Genomic DNA, 27745 nt, shown 5'->3' on the forward strand with positions numbered 1-27745 from the left:
AATGGCCTAGCCATGAAGAGGGGTGAATCTTCCAGAGATCAAGTGGTTATAGCAAACCTGTTCTCAAGTATCAGTTCAAACACGTCACACAAACAACAAAGGTGGTTGCTGCCTTATCAGTAGCACTCCTTGCTGTCACATTATAACTCCCTCCTCCCTTCCCGGGGTGACATACCACTTCTACGTTGTAATGGGGTTTGCTACTATTCAGAGCAGCCAGGGAACTCAAGAAGGGGAACATCTGTGGTTTCGAACTTGCCCAGCAGCTTATCAACAGTCGTACAGATACATATCTTTCATAAACTGCTTTCCTTAGATGATTATCGATTTCCGGCCAGTACCTGAAATAGGAAAATAAATTGTGCATCAATGTGGGGAAATCGAGGCAAAATGTACAAACTTCAAACGTTAAGTCATTGCTAAACACAAAGTGCCAAGACCAGAACATATTTCTGTGATAAAAGAGGAGCATACTTCCCCTTTGCAAGACACAGTGGGGGGGGGGGGGTTTACTTTTAAAACTGGAGAGTGCAAAATCTGAAGCAGCTCTGCACCGAAACCAGTCAGCTTCCAGGTTTTTTTTGTCAAAGCTTAATTTGTAAAAAAAAAAAATTAAAAAAAAAATTAACAATTTGAAGTTAGAAGCTGATTGGCTGCCATGCACAGATGCACCAAATTTTGCACTCTCCGGTTTTAGTAAATCAACCCCAGCAGTTCAAACTAGTAAAGTTATTCTGTGAACTTCTGGAGCTATCCCAAAACAAACACTCAATAAAGGACTAGATTACCTTAGAAAAAAATACATTGGTTTTGATCAGTTTTATTTATTTGGTTTTTCTAGACAGATACCCACACAAAATCTTTACTTGAAAGTGGAATTTAAAAATAAAAAGGACAGGTAGAGTTTTTATGACAGAAGAAACCCTATTGGTCTCTTCTGTCATAAAGGCTTCTCCCTGGCTGTCAGCTGTAATGTGTGCTGAGTCACGCATGCGCTGTTCGGCGTACATTTACGGCACCCCCTCTGTTCCATGATAATATGAATTCTCTGCATATACGCAGCAGTGATGTCATCACAGACCGGCCATTCAAGTGGCTGAACAGACCGACCAGACCGATCGACCGGCTGTTCTGCCAGAACTTGCCCCCTGCTGGTTTGCAAATGTTAAATAGGAAAAAGCATATTTAGTATATTTCATGTTTTAGAAATACCCTCTTGAAACATTTCGGAAATGAACATTCTAAAAACATATGTTAACGACTAAGGATGCCCCCAAATAATTAGCCAAAAATAGGGTTATCTGCATTTTAGATAGAAAAAAAAAAAAAAAAAGGTGTTGATAATGGCATGCTGCGTCCCATCGACTTCAATGCAAAAATGCCCCTATTGACTTCAATGCAAAAACGACCCCTATTGACCTCAATGCAAAAACGACCCCTGTTGAAGTCAATGCAAAAAAATCGCATCACGTTGCCTTAAATGCAAAATTTTTTTTTAAATTCTCCATTTCGGTTTTGGACCAAGTGCATCCTGAATTTTCAACTTCACTTTTGGCGCACCACTATAAACAACACCTTTATTCTGTGTTTTATTTGATTTTCATTCATCCTTACGGCCAAATCAAAATACTTTGAGGAGTGTTCTGAACAGGACTGAATCCTCTTCCAGTCATTTTGTGCAATAGTCTACTATCCACACCCTGTGTAATACTTCCAAAAGACTGCCATAATGGGAATATTTCTATTTGGCAGGGCTGCATGGTATAATTTGCACAGAGCGATCCCAGCATGTGTATAAATTGCTGTATTCAAATCTGTGGGGGTGGGAATCACTGGCTTACAGAAATACAAGTTCAGTATTCTGTTTCCAGTAGTGTCAGGGCTGGCTCAGACCTTCCTTCTCTGAGCTGGCCGCTCAGCTGTCGGCTAATTGCCAGCTCTCATCTCTCTCCACAGTTAACGAGCTGTTGTGGATCTGCTCGTCAGTCCCGCCTACTTAAAGATCTCCAGCTCACTTCATTTCTGCCTTCGCCTTGGTCACATCACAAGAAACCATCTCCTGCATTCCTGTTTAAAGACTGGCTATGCTGACATCCCTTCTGGCTCCTTATCCCGCTTGCTGTTTCTCTACTTGGATCCCTGACTTCTGGCCTGGCTGATTACCCGATCTGGTTACCAAACTCTGGCTTGGCTGACTACCCAATCCAGTTACTGGACTCTGGCTATGCTTTGACTACGCTTACTCTATTTACCTTTTTATTTTTATTAATAAACAAGTGTGATTTTACTGTACTTCTGTCTCGGTCTGGTTCATGGTTTCTGATAAGTAGCCAGGTGATTTTACACAACAGGATTAGCGGCACTCAGTCTTTGCCAGGATATCAGGAAAAGAAAAGGCAGGTTGGCTGGTACGCCAGTATTCTGGACATTCATATTTGGCTGGTTTCTACCTTTAAGTAGTATAAACTGTGTAGCATTACAAAACATTATGAAGACAATATTACCTCCTGGGTTCACTAAACTCCTCTGTGGGGGTATAATCCATAACCGAGATATAGACAAACTTCTTGGCATCATCTATAACACTCAAAATGGCATCAATGTCTTCCGTCCTTCCCTTTGCAGAAAGTGGTGGGGGAGAGCTCTGGTAGAGGGAAAGAGAAGTGAGGTCTTGTAAAATAAACTGGCAGATCTTATAATGTAAATGAACATGGTATGCTTTAGGAACTGGGTAGGAAAAGCCAGAACCTCTCACTGTTTTCACCCTTTATTTAGGGCACTTAGGAAAAGTCTACTTTGAAGTCAGCATTCCTAAGCGGGAACCTGGAAGATTGCAGCTTTCAGGAGTGTTGACTAATACAGCGATTGTCAGCTTTTCTAGTGACCCCCTTAGGTATGAGATATGCATACTTACGTTGTGTCAAGCTGGGCCAATGTAATTATGCAATTAAGATCATAGCTGGAGTTTAGCTAGTCTATATATTCATGTATAAATACTCACCTCTTCATTTCAAAAGAAATGATGAATGTTTGTGCAGTACATATCAATTCTTTATCGCTACCATTCCTGCCGGTCAGTTCCTCCCCTGCTAGAAGCCCAATTTTGTAGTGCTATTGTGGATCTCAGTTGCTACCTTCCCCCTCTGCTGTAAGGGGGCCTGAGCTCACAAGCCCTACTCCTCCTACATTGATACTGAATGCACAAAACAAAGGGCACAGTAAAACTCATAAAGAAACCATAATGTATATTGCAGAGCTGGATGAGGGGGATGGTGACATCGGACAGCCCACTTTTGCTAGTGGAAGAGCTGCGGTTAGGGACAAAACAATCCTTCATTCTGTAGCAGTCATTTAGTATGCAAGTAGCACATACTGCACCCTATATGGAACTGAGTGACATCCCCAGTCTCTATATTAGTCATTATACCAGTTGACTTGACAAAAGGGGGAGAAGCCCCCCAAAGGGAAATGCCAAAAAGACCGCAAGCTATCTGTAAGTAAATAGTAATAAGGGAAACGGTTGCACTGTCCGTAGAACATATATCAAATAGATTCCTTATGCCACGTACACACGGTAGGACTTTTCAGCTACAAAAGTCCGACAGCCAGTCCGACAGACTTTCGACGGACTTTTGGCGGACTTTCAAACGACCGGACTTGCCTACACATGATCACACCAAAGTCCGACGCATTCGTAGGTGATGACATACACCGGACTAAAATAAGGAAGTTCATAGCCAGTAGCCAATAGCTGCCCTAGCGTCGTTTTTTGTCCGTCGGACTAGCATACAGACGAGCGGATTTCTGGGTCCGGCTGAGTTACGGCGTAAATATTTGAAGCATGTTCCAAATCTAAAGTCCGTCAGATTTGCGACTGGAAAAGTCCGCTGAAGGTCCGGTGAAGCCCACACATGATCGGATTGTTCGCCGGATTTGGTCTGTCGGCGTCCGTCAGACAAGTCCGGTCGAAAAGTCTGACCGTGTGTACGCGGCATTAGTGTATATCAAATTATCAAAGTGCAAATGTGCTTCAAAACATAATCAATACATATCATAATTATCAAAAGTGCAAATGTCCTTCAAAACATAATAAAGCAGATATAGTTCATATAATCAGCATATATATTATTCCGTGCCAATGTGTAAACAATAAGTGTAAAGTCCTGTGAAACAATAAAGTGCAATATGGAATAGTCCCAGAAACCAATTAATAGAAGTAAATGGTGTTCCACAGGTGCATTCCAAACAGAACTGTGTTGCAAATTGTCACCCCAACGTGCTCCACTCCAAGATAAAGAAAGGGGGGTTACCCTCTTACCAGAAAATTTGACCCTTGCAGGTCCGAAATCGCCTTAGCAAGCAAGCTTCCCAAAGGCAAGAAATGACACTTAGCAAGCAGAACTGTGCTCCATTTCTGATGTATGGATGTGCTCTTCCCATCTTCTCAATCTGACATCATGTAACCAATCATCAATTCCATAGAAGGGGCATAATGCACACAGAAAGATGGAAGGAACACCTCATCGCGCAACATCCAAAAAGTTGACAGTTTATTTAAAAAGACATATAATTACAAAAGGGAAGTATAAAAACATTTAGATCAACCAACAGCGTCTGGTGCCCCCGTATGCATACTGACGTCACTGCTACTTCCTCTGCCCGACGTACATTTCGTCATATGAGACGTCTTCACTGGGGCACATGGAAACAGACTATCTGGAAATAAAGCTCTCCTAGAGCCAGTGAGGGAATGCCCCTTCTCCTAAGATTTCCTCGACTGACCCGCACTAATACATAGAGAAGCATGGTTGAACTTACATGGGAAAACTTGTCAGATGCAAACAAAAGCCTGATAACACAGGCCCTTGGCCTGCACTGTTACAGTATATGTAAGCCTATGGCCACATTGGAACCTGTAACACCTCCAGAAAAAAAAAACCTTAGTGTGGCCCTAGTTAAATACAAAAATGTCTGCTGAGGTCATCCAAAATTGCTGCTGCTGCAGCTTTGCTATAATTTCCATCTCTAAAGCGAAAGAACAACATTTTATGCAACCCCAGGAAAAAAAATTTGAGTCCCATATTTACAGAAACCAATCAAATCTCATCATTATTCTGCTTTGCTGCGCTGAAATCAGAGTGAAATGCTGGGTAAAATTATAACCTTGGGATCTCCGTGTATATGCCCCGCATAGGTCCTAATTTATTTTTATGGCTGATGAACATTCTCGCTGTACAGTTGAACACCCCTTCAAATACATCTAATGATGGACTACAGGCATTAAAAAAAGAAAAAATTCTACTAAAAAGTTCTCCTTCTTTTCTTCCCTATCCTCATAATTAGACAGAGACTGAGTAACAGTACAATTTATGGGGTCATCCCTGTACTCTTCCCATCAAATCAGGACAAGTGGGCAAAGCAATAATCCCAGAGGACATCTTGTATGGGGAAATGCGTAGAGCAGAGCTAGCAGTGTGACGTCATTCCGCACAGGCGTGTTTAATTGCAGCTGTGCTGGATTGTGTTTATTGCTTACATTTTTTTCATGTTTTGTAAGTGCAGCACATTTTTTCAATGAATGCATATCACTGCAGCATAGCACTATGAGTGCTCTTCCTTGCTTTTGACATACATGTGTGCCAGAGCATGATGGTTGAGTTCAGGACAAGTAAATACACTTTCATGGCGGGGGACACCATGGCTGGAGGTGGCTGCTGGGTTCACAGAGCTTCTGTGAGACCTAATAGTGAGAGTGTGGGCTCTCCAGGGCGCTGTTGATCTCCTTATATGAGATCAGATTGGTTTGGTGAGCAGCCTCTTTGGTCTAAGGAGCACACGTTTGTGGCACTGAAGCACCTTTTGTATAATTTTGGACACACAGCACTTTTGTTCAGCACCCGGGTGGACTTTTTTTTTATTGAGTGATGAATTTTTAGGTTTTTTAAATTTATATTTATTCTCATTTTTATAAACTTTTTTTTCACTTTGCACCTTCACTCTGTTTTTGCACACTCATTAAGTATTTTTTGTATATATGAATTGGTAATTTATACTCTAGCAGTTTTGTCCCTTTTTATTGCATTTTTGCACAATTACTTGAGATAATGTATAGGATTTTTACATTATTTTATTATTTGTATATGAATTATTGTTGGAGTGTGGGATATTAAAAGAGACAGCACATTCCTTTCCTTGGCAATATTTAAAAAAAGGCACTTACATTTTTTCTAGGGTACTTAAAGTGTTACTAAACCCAGGACCCTGCGATCACTATATCTGGTCTCCCAAAGTACACAGAACATGAAAATGCAATTGTTTTAGTAAATATAAATAGCTAAATACCTTTTCTCATCAGCACTTAGAGCAGTCTTGTGACTTCTATCAGTGTCTAGTTCAAGCTTGTAGGAGGAGTTTTCATTCTCCCCCAATTGTCCTATGAGGCTGCACCCTCTGTCTGGACAGTGCCGATTGGCCCTGTGCTGATCACATGCAGTCTCCTAAGAAAAAAACCTCTCTAGCAATACACACCAAGCTGAGCATGTGCACAGTGCCCCATAGGCTCTGTTCCATCAGGAGATGGATTAGGGGCAGTGGAAGAAGGGGGGGGATCAGAGAAGACAGGATCAAATAACCTTTTTTCACAATGCAGAGGATTAACCCCTTAGGTTCCACAGTGAGTATAACAAGCATGCTTTACTGCATATACAGACTGATTTTACTGTTGTGGGTTTAGTAACAAATTTAGCTTGCATCGTCATAGTAATGCCCTGTAGACACAGTCGGACATTGATCGGACATTCCGACAACAAAATCCATGGATTTTTTCAGACGGATGTTGGCTCAAACTTGTCTTGCATACACACAGTCACACAAAGTTGTCGGAAAATCCGATCGTTCTGAACGCGGTGACATAAAACACGTACGTTGGAACTATAAACGGGGCAGTAGCCAATAGCTTTCATCTCTTAATTTATTCTGAACATGCGTGGCACTTTTTGTGTCGGAAATTCCTATGGAAAATGTGTGATGGAGCCTACACACGGTCGGAATTTCCGACAACAAGGTCCTATCACACATTTTCCATCGGAAAATCCTATCGTGTGTACAGGGCATAATTCTAATATGTAACACATCCAATTTTTTTTTTTTAGGCCAAGATTTTTTATTTTATTTTTAGAATTTTGTGTGCATTTTACTTCCTGGGGTCTTTCCTAAACCTTCACTGCCCCTGCCTTGGTATATGCCTCTTATATATTCTATCCCCAGAATACAGTGAACTTTCAGAACTAGGTGTAATAGGAAACAAACCTGGAGCCAAAGAGGTAGAAAGTAAGGTCTAGTACATGCCCACCACCCACAGGAAACTGCCCACCCCAACTACAAAGTCTTTAGCCTAAAAGGGTCACTACAAGGAGTAGCAGAATAGCAGAGAACACTTAACAGGACAATACTGCTGAACACACACACACACACACCAGACACTTTGTTGCGGGGAAAAGCCATATGGATCAAAACTCAAGCAAATAGTAAATCTATATCACTTACAGAGAGATAGACAAGCGTCTGTGTATTGTTCACAGTCATTTCCATAGGTGTGTCCTTATTATAGTTGGTCGAAAACTTGTCTGGCCATGGAGAAGGAATGGTGGCATTGGGTGTACCCAGTGTCCAGTAGACATCAAAAATTTTCTCCAAATCTTGGGCTAGACAGCTGCAGTTATAGACAGCCGATCCCAATTCCTTCACCTGTAACAGAAAGATCATCAAAATCCATCCCACAATTACTGAGACAACATACAGTATACTCTAAAACAAGTTGTAAACATTCTACCAATTGGACCTAAAACTTGCCCCTGCTATTTTTTTGCCGTTCTTCAGAGAATAAATAAAGGAAACCATAATGAGATGCACCATATTGTTAAAAGTATTGAGACGCCTGCCTTTACACACACACATGAACATTAATGGCAACTCTTCTGGGTAGGCTGTCCACAAAGTTTAGGAGTGTGTCTATGGGAATGTTTGACCATTCTTCCAGAAGCACATGTGTGAGGTCAGGCACTGATGTGGACGAGAAGGCCTGGCTCAGCTCTAATTCATCTAAAAGGCGGTGTTCTATGACGGTTGAGGTCAGGACTATATGCAGGCCAGTCAAGTTCCTGCACCCCACATGTGTCCATCCATGTCATTATGGACAGAACTTCCTTTTTAATAGTAGGTTTATTTTAACAGTGAGACAGAACAACAAAAATATCCAGAAAAACACATTTCAAAAAAGTTATAAATTTATTTGCTTGATTGATTTTAAATGAGTGAACTAAGTATTTGATCCCCTAACAATCAGCAAGATTTCTGGCTCCCAGGTGTCTTCTTACAGGTAATGAGCTGAGATTAGGAGCACTCTCTTAAAAGGGAGTGCGCCTAATCTCAGCTTGTTACCTGTATAAAAGACACCTATCCACAGAAGCAATCAATTAGATTCCAACCCACCATGGCCAAGACCAAAGAGCTGTCCAAGGATGTCAGGGACAAGATTGTAGACCTACACAAGGCTGGAATGAGCTGCAAGACCATCGCCAAGCAGCTTGGTGAGAGGATGACAACAGTTGGTGCGATTATTGGCAAATAGAAGAAACACAAATTAACTGTCAATCTCCCTCGGTCTTGGGCTCCATGCAAAATCTCACCTCGTGGAGTTTCAGTGAACATGAGAATGGTAAGGAATTAGCCCAGAACTACACGGGAGAATCTTGTCAATAATCTCAAGGCAGCTGGGACCATAGTCACCTAGAACACAATTGGTAACACACTGTGCCGTGAAGGACTGAAATCCTGCAGCACCCGCAAGGTCCCCCTGCTCAAGAAAGCACATGTACAGGCCCGCCTGAAGTTTATTAATGAACATCTGAATGATTCAGAGGAGAACTGGGTGAAAGTGTTGTGGTCAGATGAGACCAAAATCAAGCCTTTTGGCATCAACTCAACTTGCCGTGTTTGGAGGAGGAGGAGGAATGCTGCCTAGGACTCCAAGAACACCATCCTCACCATCAAAAACATGGATTATGCTTTGGGGGTGTTTTTTCTGCTAGGTGGACAGGATTACTTCACTGCATCAAAGGGACGATGGACAGGGCCATGTACTGTCAAATCTTGGGTGAGAACCTCCTTCCCTCAGCCAGGGCGTTGAAAATGGGTCGTGGATGGGTATTCCAGCATGATAATGACCCAAAACACACGGCCAAGGCAACAAAGGAGTGGCTCAAGAAGAAGCACAATAAGGTCCTGGAGTGGCCTAGCCAGTCTCCAGACCTTAATCCAATAGAAAATATGTGGAAGGAGCTTAAGGTTCGAGTTACCAAATGTTAGCCTCGAAATCTTAATGACTTGTAGAGGATCTGCAAGTGGAACAAAATCCCTCCTGAGATGTGAGCAAACCTGGTGGCCAACTACAAAAAACATCTGATCTCTGATTGCCAACAAGGGTTTTGCCACCAAGTACTAAGTCATGTTTTGCGAAAGGGTCAAATACTTTTCAATACATTAAAATGTAAATCAATTTATAACTTTTTTGAAATGCGTTTTTTCTGGATTGTTTTGTTGTCATTCTGTCTCTCACTGTTAAATTAAACCTGCCATCAAAATTAAAGACTGATCATTTCTTTGTCAGTGGGCAAACGTACAAAATCAGCAGGGGATCAAATACTTTTTTCCCTCACTGTACCAATATTGACTTTAAAAACTTAACGTTCACTTTGCTAAGTGTACAGCCTCTACCCCATTAGTAATCAACCCCATGGCATCTTACTTGTGTTAATGATCTCCAGTCCATGTTGGCACTGCCAATATACAAGTGCTTGCCATCCACCACCCAGAATTTTGTGTGCAGTACACCGTTTGTCAGAAGGGGCAAGTCAACAACTCTAACCTCGCCTCCTAGGACAGAATACAAAAAAAAAAAGTGTTACAATAAAAGAAATCAGAGTAAGCTAAAAAGGAAAGAAAATGCTGAGTATACAGACACTTACTGCTAAGAAAATACATTATGCTCTTCCCTCATTTGCAGCAACTAGGCTGTAATAAAACCCTAATACCCCTTTCACACTGGGGAGCTTTGCAGGCGCTACAGCGTTAAGAATAGCACCTGCAAAGTGCCCTAAAAGAGCCGCTCCTGTCTCTCCAATGTGAAAGCGCGAGGGCTTTCACACTGGAGCGGTGTGCTGGCAGGAAGGTAAAAAAAGTCCTGCTAGCAGCATCTTTGGAACGGTGAAGGAGTGGTGTGTATACTGCTCCTCCACCGCACCTGCCCAGTGAAATCAATGGGCAGCGCGGCTATAACGCCGGCAAAGCGCTGCTGCAGCAGCGCTTAGTGGGTGGTTTTAACCCTTTCTCGGCCGCTAGCAGGGGTTAAAAGCGCACTGCTAGCGGCCGCATAGTGCCGCAAAATTGACGGTAAAGCGCCGCTACAAATAGCGGCGCTTTACCGCCGACGCACCCACCGCCCCAGTGTGAAAGGGGCCTAAAAGTACCTATACTAGTGATAATGGGCATTATAAAAACTGGTTACAAAAAATAAATGAATTATGGGGCAGAGCCTGATTACAATGATGTCATCATAGTGAGAGGCCTTTGTGTACATATTAACTGGATATGGTGTTACTGGAGGAATTCTTACTTTGCACTGGAGTCACTTTCCTAATGTAAGTGTTTTTAACCATTGAGTCCATTTAATAAAATATTCAGAGAGCACTATGAAGCTTCTTTTTTTCATGTGGTTCTACATGTGAGCAAATTCAAGATGGGCTGAAGATTCTTATCTGGAGGAGTCTGAGAGGAGACCAGACCTATGCATTAACCCTGGAGGGAGAACAAGCCAATCTGACCTAATTTTCATTGCAGAGGTCTTACCGTTTGGGTGAACGGACTGAAGTGTCACTAGGTGAAGTGTTTTCTTAGCAGCACACAGCGTGATATTTGGAGAGAAGATCACCATTGTATTCACTTTGAATGGGACTTGATCACATGTGTATATTGTTTTATCTCACTATTGTATGTACACTAGGATTGATTAGTCACTATACATTTATTATATATAATATAAAGATAGGCGCTACTCCTTTTCCTAGTGCAGTAGGTTTATTAAAAAGCCAATGATATTCTATGAGGGGTATTTAAAAAAGGTTGTAAATGCTTTATAAAAAGAAAATTAAAAAAAAAAATCTCCAATTACTGATTCTGTAGACTAGAGTAACCGGAAGTGATGTTATTGGAGATTTTGACGAGTTGGCTATTTTGACAAAACAACAACACCTGTGGCCGTTCCTTCAGAGCACATGCACCAGTGATGCTGCATGTAAATAAACGGCGCATGTTTAGGAGATATTTACACTACCTATAGGTAAGCCTTACAATAGGCTTACCTTTAGGTAAACATCTGCAGAGGAAGTTTACTTCCCGTTTTAGGCTCCAGTAAAAAAGCCTGCGGTGAGGCTTCCTGTTGACGCACTATGTGCAAAATGCATTGAGGCTGCGCTGCTGTTTGTTGTCGTCACTTCCAGGTATCGCCTGATGTAATTTCTGGCCATTTGGAGAGCACGCCGGCCGGTAATATGAGCGGCGGGGCTGTGAGATACAGAGGCTGTACATGCTGGTGCCGCTTAAAACACCTTATACATGCGAGTGTTCAATTGGTGCATTTTCTATTTCTTGATTTTTAATAAACCTACTCCACTATGAGAATATTTTATTGTGTTTGTAGCTTTTCTCTGTTGTAAAAGATCTGGGCGTATTGAGGGGCCAATGGACGAAGCCATGTATTGTAAAATCTTGGATGAGAATCTTCTTCCCTCAGTCAGAACACTGAAGATGGGTCTTCCAGCATGACAACGACCCAAAACATACCGCCAAGGCAACAAAGGAGTGGCTCAAGTAGAAGCACATTAAGGTCATGGAGTGGCATAGCCAATCTCCAGAACTTAATCCTATAGAAAATGTATGGAGGAGCTGAAACTTCGCATTGGCAAGTGACAGCCAAGAAACCTTAAGGATTTAGAGAAGCTCTGTAAAGAAGAGTGGACCAAAATCTCTCCTGAGATGTGTGCAAACCTGGTAACCAACTACAAGAAACTCCAACCCTCTGTGTTTGCCAACAAGGGTTTCTCTACCAACTACTAAATCATGTTTTAAAATTCAAATATTCCGCGCTTAGGACCAGTACCAGCAGGAACTGCAGCCCCCCAAAGAGGAAAACACCAAGGTGAAGTCCAAGTGATAAAAATATTCTAGTAGGGGAATTGGCGCTGTTCACAAAAAAATATATATAAAAAAGTGAAATCTCAAAATAAAGATGTGTGCACCAGGGTGCATCAACAAACTAAGTGAAAGATCCTGTAAACGTGCTAGAACCTATTGCAGTGTATGTGTCATATAAAATGTTGGGTGTGCAAGTCACTAAAACATATATGAAGAGTGAAAATAAAAGTGAAAAACTGGTATAAGTGAAACTAAAACATAACACATTTGTTATATCCACATATAAAAAATCCCACTAATGTACAAAGTGACACCAGAGAATGACAGCTAGAAATCCTCTAATGTTGGCTGAAAGAATCCAAAAAAATAATGATAAAGACAAAAAAATAAATGTGAAACAATCAAAAAATGGCTGGAGTGGCTGGAGACCTATGGATATGCTTTTAATGTCCATTAAACAATAATAGTGATTTAAGTGGGAAGGAGACCACGGACCCTGGGAGAGGGACATCGGTCGTTCAGGATTCCGACTACTGGATCTACACATATATGCCCATTACCCCTGCAGGGGTTTGGCGTTCCGGTGAGTGAGGGCACAAGAGGGGCACATAGTATTATCACACAGTTTTTTTGATTGTATATACTCACAAACTAATTTATCAAATTTGAACATTTTTTGATTTGTTTCACATTTATTTTTTTGTCTTTATCATTATTTTTTTGGATTCTTTCAGCCAACATTAGAGGATTTCTAGCTGTCATTCTCTGATGTCACTTTGTACATTAGTGGGATTTTTTATATGTGGATATAACAAATGTGTTATGTTTTAGTTTCACTTATACCAGTTTTTCACTTTTATTTTCACTCTTCATATATGTTTTGGTGACTTGCACACCCAACATTTTATATGACACATACACTGCAATAGGTTCTAGCACGTTTACAGGATCTTTCACTTAGTTTGTTGATGCACCCTGGTGCACACATCTTTATTTTGAGATTTCACTTTTTTATATATATTTTTTGTGAACAGCGCCAATTCCCCTACTCATGTTTTGCTTGGGGATAAAATATTTATTTTACTCACTGAACTACAACTCAATTTATAACATTTGAGTCATGTGTTTTTTCTCGATTTTTGGTTGATATTCTGTTTCTATCATTTAAAATACACCTATGATAAAAATTATAGACCCTTCATTTCTTTGTAAGTGGGCAAACTTACAAAATCTGCAGGAGATCAAATAATTATTTCCCCCACTGTAGGTGCTATGAATATATTTGACAAAAAGTGGTCTGCTACTGTCCTAATGGGGCATCTCATGATAAGTGGGCTGCTCTAGTGAACCAAGAACTGAGCCAGTAACCAAAAACTATGAAAGTAGCATACAAGTCTGAAACTTAAAGCACCACACCAAAAGTATTAGAGTCCAAATACTTTGGTGTGTTGCTTCAAATTGGACTCACACTTTGGTGTGGCACTTTGATTTTCTGACTCAAATACTTGAGGCAGTTGATAAGGAGGACAGAACAAAACCCACAATTGCAAAAAAAATAAAAAAATAAAAATAATGAAGACATTCTTGCAACAAGCATTAAAAAGGAGTCAGATCCCCCCTCAATTTATGGAGATTTCCTCTTACATCATGGTGTATCACTGGGAAGGCTCCCCCAATAGAGATGTAGCATAGGGATGAGCCTGGGTTTGGCCAGAACCCCAAAGTTAGCGGTCATTGCTGGGCCAATGAGCTTTGGGGTAAGAATACCTGATCCCAGCTGCACATATACAAAAGGGGCAGGAATGGTTGTAACATCACCGGCTGTGCCTTTACATTAGAGCAGAGTTTTTAATACCTGCAATGTGTTATTTAACCAGGAAGTAATGAGGAAAATTCAGAAAGGATGAGATCTTACCACTTGCTTTTAGAGCGTCAATGTCAGCATAAGCCTTGGAGGATCTAGGTGGATTGACTGCCACTCTCAAGGCAATACCTCGCTGCTTCAGCTTCAAAAGCTCTTGCAGGATTTTTTCCCCCTGATGAACAGAAGTACATTGTTTTCGGTAAAGACAGCAATAGGTAAATAACTGCATTTCCAAGTAAGAACCCTCAGGACAGATACCAATTTAGCAATCCTGTACCAGGAAATAGCCTTAAATGAAGAGCTAAAGTGAAGTTATTCATAGATGGTAATTGGCAGTGAGACCTGCAAACAGAATCTGACAATTGTTCCCTCAACGTGCATGTTCACTTATAGCAGGGAAGACAAATCAGGCACTTCCAATGCCAGAGTCACCTCTAGACATAAGGGTTAATGGATGGTCAACATAGGCCTTGGGGTACCTTAAAGGGGAACTTGAGAAATAGTAGTTTTTTGTAAATTTACATAGGTCCAGCTTGGCTCAAGGCAAGTATACGGATACCTGGAGAGCCAATGGAGAGGCCGAAAATCCCTGCAGTAATCCACGCTACTTACAGCGACAGTGCCGAAAATCACTGCAGTAATCCATGCTACTTACAGCGACAGTCCAGATCAGCAGTGTCAAGCAAGTACCCCCCACCCCCCATATTCAGTGTGCAGAGGGAGGCCACTAAGCAGCACCCAGAAGATCACGGCTCTCACTACATGCTGCACAAACTACTACAGTGATTTTCAGCATCTCCAGAGGCTCTCTAGCTATCAGATATGAATACTTACTTTGAGCCAAGCTAGACCAAAAGTAAGTTCTGCTTTAAGGTACCCCAGGGCTAATGGATACCTATGTTGAGCCTTTTTTTTTTTTTTTTTTTTTTTTTTTAAGGGATTAGTTAAAAGCATGAATTTGCCATTGAGCTTAAAAAAAATCATTAATTAGTGTCAAAGCTTTAAAATTTCATTTCTATGTATAATTTGTAATTATATATTTATGGAAGCAGCCATATCTGCTCAAATACATATGATATATTTTCATATAGCCCGATTAGCAAAGCTGCAGAGTGGCGTCTCTTGCTGATCCTCTTATCTCCCTGCAAGGTACTAAAGGTCTCCAAGGGTCTGACTGAAGTAAAAATGCAGTCTCTACTAGCAAGAAAACACCCACAATGTCCTTGCTTGTTAGTCACTTAAAACAAGAAAGAGTCCCTTTTTTACCTAACATATCAAAAATAAGGCTATTTGGTAACGCTATCATATACCTTATCAATTCACGTGAAGTGAGTGTGAACTGTCATGACCCATCTGCTTTAGCTGCAGATTGTTACCTGGTCAGCTGAGGGATGATGTGTACCAGTGTCATTGTTGGTCAGCGACCAGTAAAAAGATGCAATGTCCACGCTGCTCTTGGCCTTGTTTAGAAGGTCCAACCATGTCTGAAATATTGAGGGGTGGTAGGTGGAATTTTCAGGATACACCAGCCCCTCCGGTATGCTCTCCACAAGAACCATACTAAGGACATAAAAAAAAAAAAAATTAATGAGACAAAGAAATAATTTCAGAACTTTTTCCACCTTTAATGTGAACCTATAAAACTGTACAACTCAAATGAAAAACAAACAGATCTTTTAGGCGGGGAAGTAAAAAAAAAATTAATAATGTTGTTGCATTTGCATAAGTGTGCACACCCTCTTATAACTGGGGATGTAGCTGTGTTCAGAATTAAGCAATCACATTCAAACTCATGTTAAATAGGAGTCAGTACACACCTGCTATCATTTAAAAAAAGTGCCCAAATAAAGGTCAGCTGTTCTTGTAGGTCTTTACTGACCTTTTTTTAGTCGCATCCTACAGCAAAAGCCACGGTCCGCAGAGAGCTTCCAAAGCATCAGAGGGATCTCAATTAGAGGTCGACCGATATGGGTTTTTCTCTGGCCGATGCCGATGCCGATATTTAGAAATCGCAGTGGCCGATGGCCGATATGTGATGCCGATTTTTTTGGGCCGATATATTAGGCCGATTTTTTTTTTTTTTTTTTCCCCTTCATCTCATAAAATCTAACATTTAGACCCCTTTCACACTGGGGCTTTTTTCAGGCGCTTTTGGGCTAAAAATAGCGCCTGTAAAGTGCCTGTAAAACGGCTCCCCTGCAGTCTCAGTGTGATATCCCGAGAGCTTTCACACTGAGGCGATGCGCTGGCAGGATGTTAAAATAAAGTCCTGCAAGCAGCATCTTTGGAGCGGTGTATACCACCACTCCTGCCCATTGAAATGAATGCACACCGCTGCCAAAGCGCCTGCAAAGCGTTTCGGCAGCGGCGCTTCAGGCGCGCATTTAACCTCTTCCTCGGCTGCTGCTGGGTGATAAGCTCCCCGCTAGCAGCCGAATAGCGCCGCTAAAATGACGGTAAAGCGCCGCTAAAACTAGCAGCGTTTTACCGTCAACGCATGCCCGCTCCAGTGTGAAAGCAACCTAAAGTGATACAGAAATTTTTTTTACATTTAAACATTTATTAAACAAAACAAACCTCCAATCAGTTCACTTGTATGTAGAATTTAGATTAAAAAAAATATAAAAAAAAAACTATATCTTAAAAATTAATACACAAAAACAGGTAATCAAAACTTTTGGACAAAAAAAAATGGGCTAACTTTACTGCTTAGTTTTTTTTTTAAATTTATTAGTGTATTTTTTTTTTAAATTGCGTTTGAAAGACCGCTGCGCAAATACCGTGTGACATAAAATATTGCAACAACCGCTATTTTATTCCCTAGGGTCTCTGCTAAAAAAAATATATATAATGTTTGGGGGTTCTAAGTGATTTTCTAGCAGAAAATACAGGATTTTTACTTGTAAGCAACAAGTGTCAGAAAAGATTTAGTCTTTAAATGGTTAAACTGAAAACTTCTCCACGGAGTTCAGTCTATTGATAAAAAAGAACTTGAAGAGATACAATGTATCTTCTTATCAGACTTGGCAGGCTGCCCAGAGAAGGAGAGAAGATAACTTTCAGGCAACTTGCATTGACTTATATTACAGAAGTCATTTGCAAGTCACGGCTGAAGTTATAATCGGCCTTTTTTATCAGCACAATCGGCCGATGCCGATTAAGTAAAAAACGCCAAATATCGGCCGATATATCGGCCGGCCGATATATCGGTCGACCTCTAATCTCAATGTTAAAAAGTTATCAGTCAGGAGAAGAATTTCCAAGGCATTAGATACTGTATATACTTGAGTATAAGCCGAGATTTTCAGCCCTTTTTTTAGGCTGAAAGTGCCCCCCACGGCTTATACTCGAGTCACCGCCCTCTGCCTACCTGATCAGCATTTCATGCAGACAGACAGCGGCCAGCGTATCATAAAAACATTCGGCGGCCATTCCAGTGTTCAAAAGCCGCGCCTCCGCCTCGTCTGTGATAGGCAGAACACTCAATTTCCCAGCAGTCAATGTTCAGCCTATCACTGACATCCTCTCATCCTTGTCCATGGTATGAGGATGAGTGGATGCTTCTGCTAGAAAGCTGAACACTTATGCAACCATATTTTATGTCTACTTCCCTCGACCTAAAAGATTTTGGTTTGTTTAAAAAATATATTATATATATATATATATATATATATATATATATATATATATATATATATATATATATATATATATATATATATATATATATATATATATATATATATATATTATACATACACATATATATATATATATATATATATATATATATATATATATATATATATATATATATATATATATATATATACACACACACATACATATATATATATACACACACATACATATATATATATACACACATATACACACATGCTCAAAAGTTTGCATACCCTGGGAGAAATTTGGAAACTTTGGCATTAATATTGAAAATATGACTGATTATGCCAAAAAACTGTCTTTTATTTAAGAATAGCAATCACATGAAGCCATTTATTATCACATAGTTTTTTTTGGATCCTTTTAAAATCATAATAACAGAAATCACCCAAATAAAATGGCCCTGATAAAAACTTTACATACCCTGGAATGTTTGGCCTTGGTACAGACACAGAAGGTGGCACACACAGGTTAAAATGGCAATTAAAGGTTAATTTACCACATTTGTGGCTTTTTAAATCACAATTAGTGTCTGTGTATAAATAGTCAATGAGTTTGTTAGCTCTCACATGGATGAACTAAAAAGGCTAGACACTGAGCCATGAGGAGGTAGAAAAGAACAGTCAAAAGACCTGCGTAACAAAGTAACGAATGTTTACAAAGATGGAAAAGGATATAAAAAGATATCCAAAGCCTTGAATATGCCAGTCAGTACTGTTCAATCATTTAAGTGGAAAAATTGGGGATCTCTTGATACCAAGCCAAGGTCAGGTAGATCAAGAAGGAGTTCAGCCACAACTGCCACAGGAATTGTTCGTGATACAAAAAAAAAAACCCAGGTAACCTCAGGAGAAATACAGGCTTCTCTGAAAAAAATGGTGTGGTTGTTTTTAAGGAGCACAATACGATGATACTTGAACAAAAAAAGAGCTGCATGGTCAAGTTGCCAGAAAGAAGCCTTTACTGTACAAGTAACAAAAAAAGTCTGGTTACAATATGCCCAACAATACCTTGACATGCCTCATTGGCTTTTTTGTGGCATTGGCGCAATAAAGGCTTCCTTCTGGCAGCTCATTCATGCAGCTCTTTTTTGTTCAAGTATCGTTGAATTGTGCTTCTTAAAAACAACCACACCATCTTTTTGGAGAGCAGCCTGCATTTCTTCTGCGGTTATCTGTGTTTTTTTCTTTGTATCCTGGGTAATTCTTCCACCAGTTGTGGCTGCAATCTTTCTTGGTCTACCTGACCTTGGCTTAGTACAGTGGGGCAAAAAAGTATTTAGTCAGCCACCAATTGTGCAAGTTCTCCCACTTGAAAAGATGAGAGAGGCCTGTAATTGTCATCATAGGCATACCTCAACTATGAGAGACAAAATGTGGAAACAAATCCAGACAATCACATTGTCTGATTTTTGAAAGAATTTATTTGCAAATTATGGTGGAAAATAAATATTTGGTCACCTACAAACAAGCAAGATTTCTGGCTCTCACAGACCTGTATCTTCTTCTTTAAGAGGCTCCTCTGTCCTCCACTCATTACTTGTATTAATGGCACCTGTTTGAACTTGTTATCAGTATAAAAAACACCTGTCCACAACCTCAAACAGTCACACTCCAAACTCCACTATGGTGAAGACCAAAGAGCTGTCAGAGAACACCAGAAACAAAATTGTAGACCTGCACCAGGGGAAGACTGAATCTGCAATAGGCAAGCAGCTTGGTGCGAAGAAATCAACTGTGGGAGCATTAATTAGAAAATGGAAGAAATACAAGACCACTGACAATCTCCCTCGATCTGGGGCTCCATGCAAGATCTCACCCCCTGGGGTCAAAATGATCACAAGAACGGTGAGCAAAAATCCCAGAACCACACGGGGGACCTAGTGAATGACCTGCAGAGAGCTGGGACCAACGTAACAAAGGCTACCATCAGTAACACACGCCAGGGACTCAGATCCTGCAGTGCCAGACGTGTCCCCCTGCTTAAGCCAGTATATTTCTGGGCCCGTTTGTCTCTCATAGTTGAGGTATACCTATGATGACAATTACAGGCCTCTCTCATCTTTTTAAGTGGGAGAACTTGCACAATTGGTGGCTGACTAAATATGGCTGACTAAATACTTTTTTGCCCCACTGTATCAAAAGAGCCCCTCATTTTCCACTTCTTAATAAGTGATTAAACAGTACTGACTGGCATTATTCAAGGCTTTGGATATCTTTTTATATCCTTTTAGATCCTTGTAAAGTTTCATTACCTTGTTACGCGGGTCTTTTGACTGTTCTTTTCTACCCCCTCTATTTATACGCAGACACCAAATTGTGATTTAAAAAGCCACAAATGTGGGAAATTAATCTTTAATTGCCATTGTAACCTGTGTGTGCCACCTTCTGTGTCTGTACCAAGGACAAACATTCCAGGGTATGTAAACTTTTTATCAGGGCCATTTGGGCGATTTCTGTTATAATTTAAAAAGGAAAAACATGTGATAATAAATGTCTTCATGTGATTGCTATCCTTAAATAAAAGACAGTTTTTTGGCACGATCAGTCATATTTTCAATATTAATGCCAAAATTCCACAATTTCTGCCAGGGTATGCAAACTTTTGAGCATGACTGTATAATATATACACACACATATATATATACACACACGCAAGTCTTCCCCAACCCATCCAGCAAAGTGTTAAATTAAGTGTACAAACATGTCCCTGCTGTGAATTGCAGAGTATTTCTTCACGCAGATTAATTTACATAGTAAAAAGTTGTATTATTTTCACCACATCTTATAGTTTGAGAACAATGTGGTATAACTTGTAACTCCATTTTAAGGTGTTTTCCCAAAACCTATATTGTTCAGAGAGCAGAGCAAGGGTCATCAGAACACCTAAATGCTCAATGACAGCCTTTAATTTGTCATAAGAAAAAAAGACGTGTCAAAGTCTCACACATGCTCCGTCGGGGTAATAGTGAATTTCACTGTTGGCTTGCAGCGCATGTGTGAGGCTCCCAAACATTTTCCTAATAACAAATTAAAAGCACTTATAAGGTCTTCAAGTGTGCCAGTGATGCTTGCTTCTATCTAGACAAGCCATCCATTGCTCTTTTACTACAGCACCCACCATCTTCAGGTCTGTACACTGTATGGAGTGTGCCTGATATCTCATATACTGTCCAGTAAAAGCCACCCGGTATTGTATACCCATAACACTGATCTCCTACCACCTCTAGTTCCTAGCAGAAATAGTCCATGACTTACTTGCAGGCATCATTGCACCCCTGGTCTTGGCTCATCATGGTCTCGGTCTCCGTTGTGGAGCTTCTACAGAGCAGTGGAAATAGAAGAAGCTGAGCAGCCATCAGACAGAACAGCACTGTGACCAGAAAAGCGACAACAAGTGCACAGCGGTAATACTGCAGGAGAAGGAAAATTACTAGATCATTGTCATTCTCTTCAACAGAGGAGACCAAGACTTAAAAACCCCATAAGCAAGGAGACCACAAATTCTACAGCTGACAGCAGGGAGAATACTACTTTTCAGAAGGAATTTTAGGCGAAAGGTACATTTCTAGGTATTACTTAGGCACAATTAAAATTTTGAAATTTTTCCTATAATAAAGTACACTTCACTTTAAGTTCAGCTTCACTATAAGTAGGTAGGATGGACTAGCTTAATGAATTCTATAATTGTTCTAACATCCCAAGACAAGTGGTTAGCACTTCTGCCTAGCAGCACTAGGGTCGCCAGCTCAAATCGCTGTCACTGTACTACCTGGCTGGAGTTTGCATGTTCTCTTTGTGCCTGTGTGGGTTTCCTTTGGGTTCTCCGTTTTCCTCCCACACTCCAAAGAAATGCTGGTAGGCTAATTGGCTCCTGTCTAAATTGGCCCTACTACTATGTGTATGTATGAATGTGAGTTAGGGACCTTAGATGTAAGCTCCCTGAGGGCAGGGGCTAATGTGAATGTAGAATATATATGTAAAGCGCAGCTAAATTGACGGCACTATATAAGTACCTGCAATAAATAAATAATCAGTACCGAAATCTGCCTTGAGCTACAGAAACCTTGTCATGAAAATTAATTAAAAAAATTAAAAGTTCCCTGTAAAAAGAAAGAGAGTAAATTCTCCCACTTCCTATGCTGCTGAACATTGTTCTTGTAGTGATGTGGAGGTTCATGAAAGAATCTAGAGATCAAAACTCCTGGAATTGTTGGTTCCTCTACAGCAGTGTTTCTCAACCTTGGAAGAATCATTGAAATAAATTTTAGGTCCCAGGACAACCCCCCCGCCAAGCATTACTATACCCACAGCTCACAGTACATTAGCAAGGTAGTCAGTGGGAAGATTGTCCCTTACACTGGTGGCTATTGGGAGGATTGCCCCTTACTTACACTGGTGACCATTGGGAAGATTGCCCCCTACCTACACTAGTGGCCATTGGAAAGATTGCCCCTTACCTTGGTGGCAGAAATTGCTCATTGCTTAAGGAACCCCTAGCAACTTCTGAAGAAAGTTGAAGAAACCCTGGTTGAGAAAGGCTACAGACTACAGACTTCAGCAGAAGATTCCTCTTCAACGAAGAGACATTTGATGGTGTGGGCAGCCGAAAATGTATTTACTTTTTACAAGGAAAATTTTTTTGCAATCTCATTTTGCAACAGGGTCAGTTTATGTCTCATGTAATCCCATGCACAGCTGCACTGAAAATGGGTAAGACAGAGCCACAGACCCTACATGTTCCAACTTGAGCTTGGCACCAAGTTTACTGCATAGTAGGGAGCACTGGTGATCAAGAACACTTTGCCAACCACAGAAAGTGGGATTTGCATCATCTCATCTCAAGCAGGGTTTAATAATAATTTTGACAGTAAAAGTTCACATATCGTTTCAGGTGATTACATTTACACCTAAAAACTTAAAAAACAACTATTTTGATGAGAATTGTTGCAAAACCCCCCCCCCCCAAGAGAGGAGATTCAGATTCTGAGTCTGTAGCCCTGGCAGTCTTACCCTGCGGGCATTTTCCTGCAGTTGAGCCACTTGCACAACCACAGGGTCTTGTTCATACGGAGAGGAAATCTGCAAAAAGAAATACATAGTAATATACAAACAGAGATGTATACAATCAGATAGAAGATTTCTTTATCAGTCAATACACAATTCTAGTATGCATCTCTTTCATACAAGGGTATATATATATATATATATATATATACATATACATATACACACACACACACACACACACACACACATACATTCTTATCAGCTAGACTCTCGTGAGTGAAACAATTATTTTTAGCAACCTAGTAAAGTTTTAAATACAACACTAGGTCAGGTGCCTTTTTCCCATGATCAAGTCTTGCAAATAAGATAGATTCTGATTGGTTAATCGCTTTACATTTCCATAATGGATACATCTGTGATATTTAATGTTATTAAAACGTAGAACTGAAGGCAAATCGTTTTCTTTTTGGATAGAGCAAGGGAGGGTTATAACCTATTAGGAGTTTTTTGCCACCTGTCCCCTGCTGGAGAGACTTCCCTTCACTTCCTGTCCCATAGGTGCAACAGGAAGTGAGGGGGGGGGATAAATCACCAGAACGATGTCCCCATTAAAAGATTCTCTCTCTACTCCTGTTCTAATGACCTGACCCTCAAAATGCAGGATTTTCTTTTGCTCTAAGCAATAATTGTCACACCAGGACAAATAGAGAAGGTTAGTCTCCCTAACGAAGACATGAATAAAAACCTGACAGGTGTTCTACTCCCTCTCCACTCTATCCAAAATAAAAATAAAAGTTTTGACTTTGATTCCTAGACAACATCACTTCTGGGTTTCAGCCTGGACACCAGCCCACTACTGTCTTTTAAATGTCTCTACTGCCTCTTGAAGGGCGCTACTGTTGTAGAGTAAGACTCTGAGCAGACCTGTCTGTGGTGGCAGTGTGTGTGGCAGACGCTTATTCTAAAATTATAATTGGTATTGCAAAATTACGAGTCTCCCCTGGCTCGGTCTTTTAAACGGGGGTGGTGGCAGTTAAAGGGTTAATTGTGTAATTAGCCCAGTGACAATCACTCTCAGGCTGCTCGCACCTAGATTGTGGTCCTGCAAGCTGGAAAATCTTTGTGCTGGGCGCAGCTGAGAGTGGCATTGTTACGTAAGTGACAGTGTGGTGTGAGGTTGGCCGGTCCTTCCTTGCAACTTAGCGAGGAGGGCAGGGATCTGACACCCGCGTTTGTCACATATTGGTCTGCTTACAATTCAGTCCTGGCCTCCCCCTTGCTTGGGTTGGGTTCCTCCCTCCACCCCCTAATCTTGCCTATTTACCTAGTATAGAGATATATATGATAAACAGGGAAGACACTTATTGAGAGAAGAAAAGGATGCTGCACACCCCCCGAGTGATATCAAAAAAAAGGGAAATGTCCCTCATGTGGGGTTTTCTAGGCAGCAGATGAGTAAAAAGATGATAACATGTGGTTTAAAATTATTTAGACTTTAATATTAGCATGATCTCAAAGAATGACAATGACAGTTAATATATGAACTGTGGTACAGGAGATATGAAAGCAACAACACAAGTAAAACTGAACACAATAGTATACAATGTTAAAGCGCTAAAATAGGATATTAAGTGAATTCTGATGCATGTTGACCTCACCGGGTCTTCTTCAGAGGATTTGGGCGCTGTAGAGGAATTTGCATTTATTGAGATTCATGGATATGACCACAAAATAAAATAAAATAAAATAAAATATAGTAATGGTATACATTTTTCAGTATAGTTACCAATCACATTGTGTTGAGCGATTTCTCCTGAGCCTGAAATCCTCCAAAATTCCTCCAAAGCGCCCAAATCCTCTGAAGAAGACCCGGAGGGGTCGAAATGCGTCAGATTCACTTAATATCCGATTTTAGCGCTTTAACATTGTATACTATTGTGTTCAGTTTTCCTGGTTTTGTTGCTTTCATATCTCCTGTACCACAGTTCATATTTTAACTGTCATTGTCATTCTTTGAGATCATGCTAATATTAAAGTCTAAATAATTTTAAACCACATGTTAATCATCTTTTTACCTTTTATCTGCTGCCTAGAAAACCCCACATGGGGGACATTTCCCTTTTTAGAGATATATATGATACACAGCTTTAGTTAAGCAAAGGGACCAAAACAGCATGATAATTAGCCAACTTGGTCTTCTTACCCATTCCTTTCAAAACACTCCATTGACATTAGAGCAGTGGTCTCTGAACTGCGGCCCGGGGCCAGATGCAGCCCTTTGCTTGCTTTTATCCAGCCCTTGGGTCAATATACCCCCCACTGTTAGCAACAGTGGGGCATAGTTCCTGCTAATGACACATGCAATGACAATGCAACACTATTCCCTCCCACCAACACCAGTGATGGGGCACTATTCCTCTCATATATGATGGTGCCCCATTCCTCCCGCCGACACCAGTGATAGTGCCACATTCTTTCCACTGACAGCAATGATGGGACACTATTCCTCCCACTAATACCAAAGAGGGGGACACTGTTTAATTCCAGTGACACCCGGATATTTTCTACTCCTGCTGGCCACATTCTGGCCCCCTAAAGTTTGAAGGACAGTAAACTGGCCCTTTGTTTAGAAAGTTTGGAGACCCCTGCTTTAGAGGATGGTCAGATGTGCAGGTAGGATCCAACCACCCTCAACCATACTCCCAATTCCATAGACACCTCAAGAATAGGCTTATTTAGAGGAATACACTTTCAAATGGACAAGGTTTTTCCAACATGTCTGGTTACTTCTCAATCCTAGGCCATTGGTGTCTGAGGCCAATTTAGACATTGGATCTCTACCCAAGACTGTCATCTAATGTTTATAGGCACTTTTATTCAAGTTATAAGATACATTATTTAGACTTTATGATGCGACTATTCTACTGTTAATCTCTACATCCATCCTTTCATCTTGGCTGATCGTAGCTCTCAGATCCTAAAATGTCTTTACTCATCCTTAGCTATCATATCTCTGTTTATCTTAACACCCACCAGTGGTGTCAGTGAGAGGAACAGTGCCCCATCAGTGGGAGGAACAGTGCCCCATCAGTGGGAGGAACAGTGCCCCATCAGTGGTGTCAGTGGGAGGAACAGTGCCCCATCAGTGGTGTTAGTGGGAGGAACAGTGCCCCATTGTTGCTGTCAGTGGGGGGAAGAATGCCCAAAGGGCCAGATAAAAGCAAGTAAGGGGCCGCATCCGGCCCCCCGGGACGCAGTTTGGAGACCACTGTCTTAATGCATGGAATGTATTAAGGTAAAAAAAACTGACTCAAAACTGACTCAATTTCGATTTCGAGACCCGTGAGTGGCTCTGAACCAAGTTGGAATTGTATGAAGATTACCTTGATGAAGTGCACCTGGCATATACCTTAAATATAGGCGAGTGCAAAATCTATCCATAGACTATATAATTACAGACAATATTTAGAAACAAAAGCTCTTTTTTAACATGAACACACATTGATAACATGATTTGCATGTTTTTTTTTTTTAAATGTGTAAAATAAAAAAAATAAAAAAAGGGGGAGGAGATCGCAAACACCATAAGATTTCCAGTAATATCTACTTTCTCCTACCAGAGAAATAAGTTTGAAGGATACATACAGATATACACAGGAATGAGATTGAATATAATCTGACAAATACTCACTGGTTTGTACACAATTTTGGGCTTCATTTTTTACCAGATCAATCCACCAACCAATTCACTGTCCTGAAAAAACACAAAGTAGTATTTTGTCACTTTTATTATCTTATCTAGCTCAAAATTCCATTAATATAATTTTAGTATCGTAACACATGTGCAAGCAAAGCCACCAGTTACAGGAATTTATAGACCGGATTGTACTTGCGTGTAAATGTGTTCATGGGTCAGTATGGTCACATATGTGAACAGAACATTGCTGTGGCTGTAGCAGTGATAGCCAACTGAAAACCAGGAACTTCTTTACCTTTATACAGCAAGTGAAACAGACACGTGCCGTCACATTGCTACATACAGTAGTATACAGTAGTTGGGAAAGTCCATACGGCCACAAAGAAGTTCCTGACAAGCAAGCTGTGTAATCACTTTTAGGAGAGGCCCTGCAGCTAATCTTGTGACTGCATGGTGACCTTCACTCACCACTATACAGAATAACTATGAATAAAGGAATATTGATGACCAAGGATGGCCATACATTATAAAATCTTCTTCTACAATTTTCTTTTAGATTTACCAAAACCAGATAATAAGGAGGTCAAACCTAAACACCTTCACTTTGTATGCAATCAGGCAGGCCCTTGCACTACATAGTAGTAAGGAAAGGAAATTGAATGTAACTTCTTCAGATCCGCGCTATAGCCGAATGACAGCTACAGTGTGGACCTATTTGCCGGGAGGGCGTCAATAGACGTCCTCCCGAGCCCGAACGGCCTGCCCCTGCAGGGCAAGCGCGGCGCGCTCTGTGACCAGCGAGTCCCTGGCGAGACTTGGCTGATCACAGATCGGAGTAAGGGGTCGATCCCGACCCCTTACCACGTGATCAGCTGTCAGCCAATGACAGCTGATCATGTGATGTAAACAGAGCCGGTAATCGGCTATTTTTTCTCCTCGCACTGACAACGTGAGGAGAAAAAAAAAGTGGATCACTGCCGGCTCTTGAGGGACATCGGTCCCGATCAAGGAGAGCTGCCGTCAACTCATCTGTGCCCACCTGTGCCACCTGCCAGTGCCACCTAGCAGTGCACAACAGTGCCATCTCAGTGCCCAGTTCCACCAATCAGTGCCTCATCAACAGTGCTGCCCATCAGTGTCACCTACCAGTGCCCATCAGTGCCACCTATAAGTACCACCTATCAGTGGTACCTATCAGTGCCCACTTATCAGTGCCCATTAGTACCACCTTATCTGTCCCCA

General features: G+C 40.9%; 1 protein-coding gene across 3 annotated transcripts in view; it reads right to left on the reverse strand.

Moving 5' to 3' along the window:
* The window catches only part of PLD3 (phospholipase D family member 3), a 60145-nt gene that overhangs the window by 14012 nt on the left and 18388 nt on the right, over positions 1 to 27745 (reverse strand). For all 3 annotated transcript variants that reach the window (XM_073598503.1, XM_073598504.1, XM_073598505.1), the window contains 9 exons: positions 26498 to 26560; positions 22810 to 22878; positions 21055 to 21209; positions 15490 to 15673; positions 14165 to 14285; positions 9806 to 9933; positions 7546 to 7746; positions 2505 to 2644; positions 176 to 341 (listed from right to left, as the gene is read on the reverse strand). In XM_073598503.1, coding sequence (XP_073454604.1) covers positions 176 to 341; positions 2505 to 2644; positions 7546 to 7746; positions 9806 to 9933; positions 14165 to 14285; positions 15490 to 15673; positions 21055 to 21209; positions 22810 to 22878; positions 26498 to 26524 — 1191 coding nt within the window. In that variant the 5' untranslated portion in view covers positions 26525 to 26560. The remainder of the gene's footprint in view (positions 1 to 175; positions 342 to 2504; positions 2645 to 7545; positions 7747 to 9805; positions 9934 to 14164; positions 14286 to 15489; positions 15674 to 21054; positions 21210 to 22809; positions 22879 to 26497; positions 26561 to 27745) is intronic.

This window comes from Aquarana catesbeiana, linkage group LG09 (genome assembly GCF_042186555.1).
Source record: "Aquarana catesbeiana isolate 2022-GZ linkage group LG09, ASM4218655v1, whole genome shotgun sequence".
Classification (NCBI taxonomy): domain Eukaryota; kingdom Metazoa; phylum Chordata; class Amphibia; order Anura; family Ranidae; genus Aquarana; species Aquarana catesbeiana.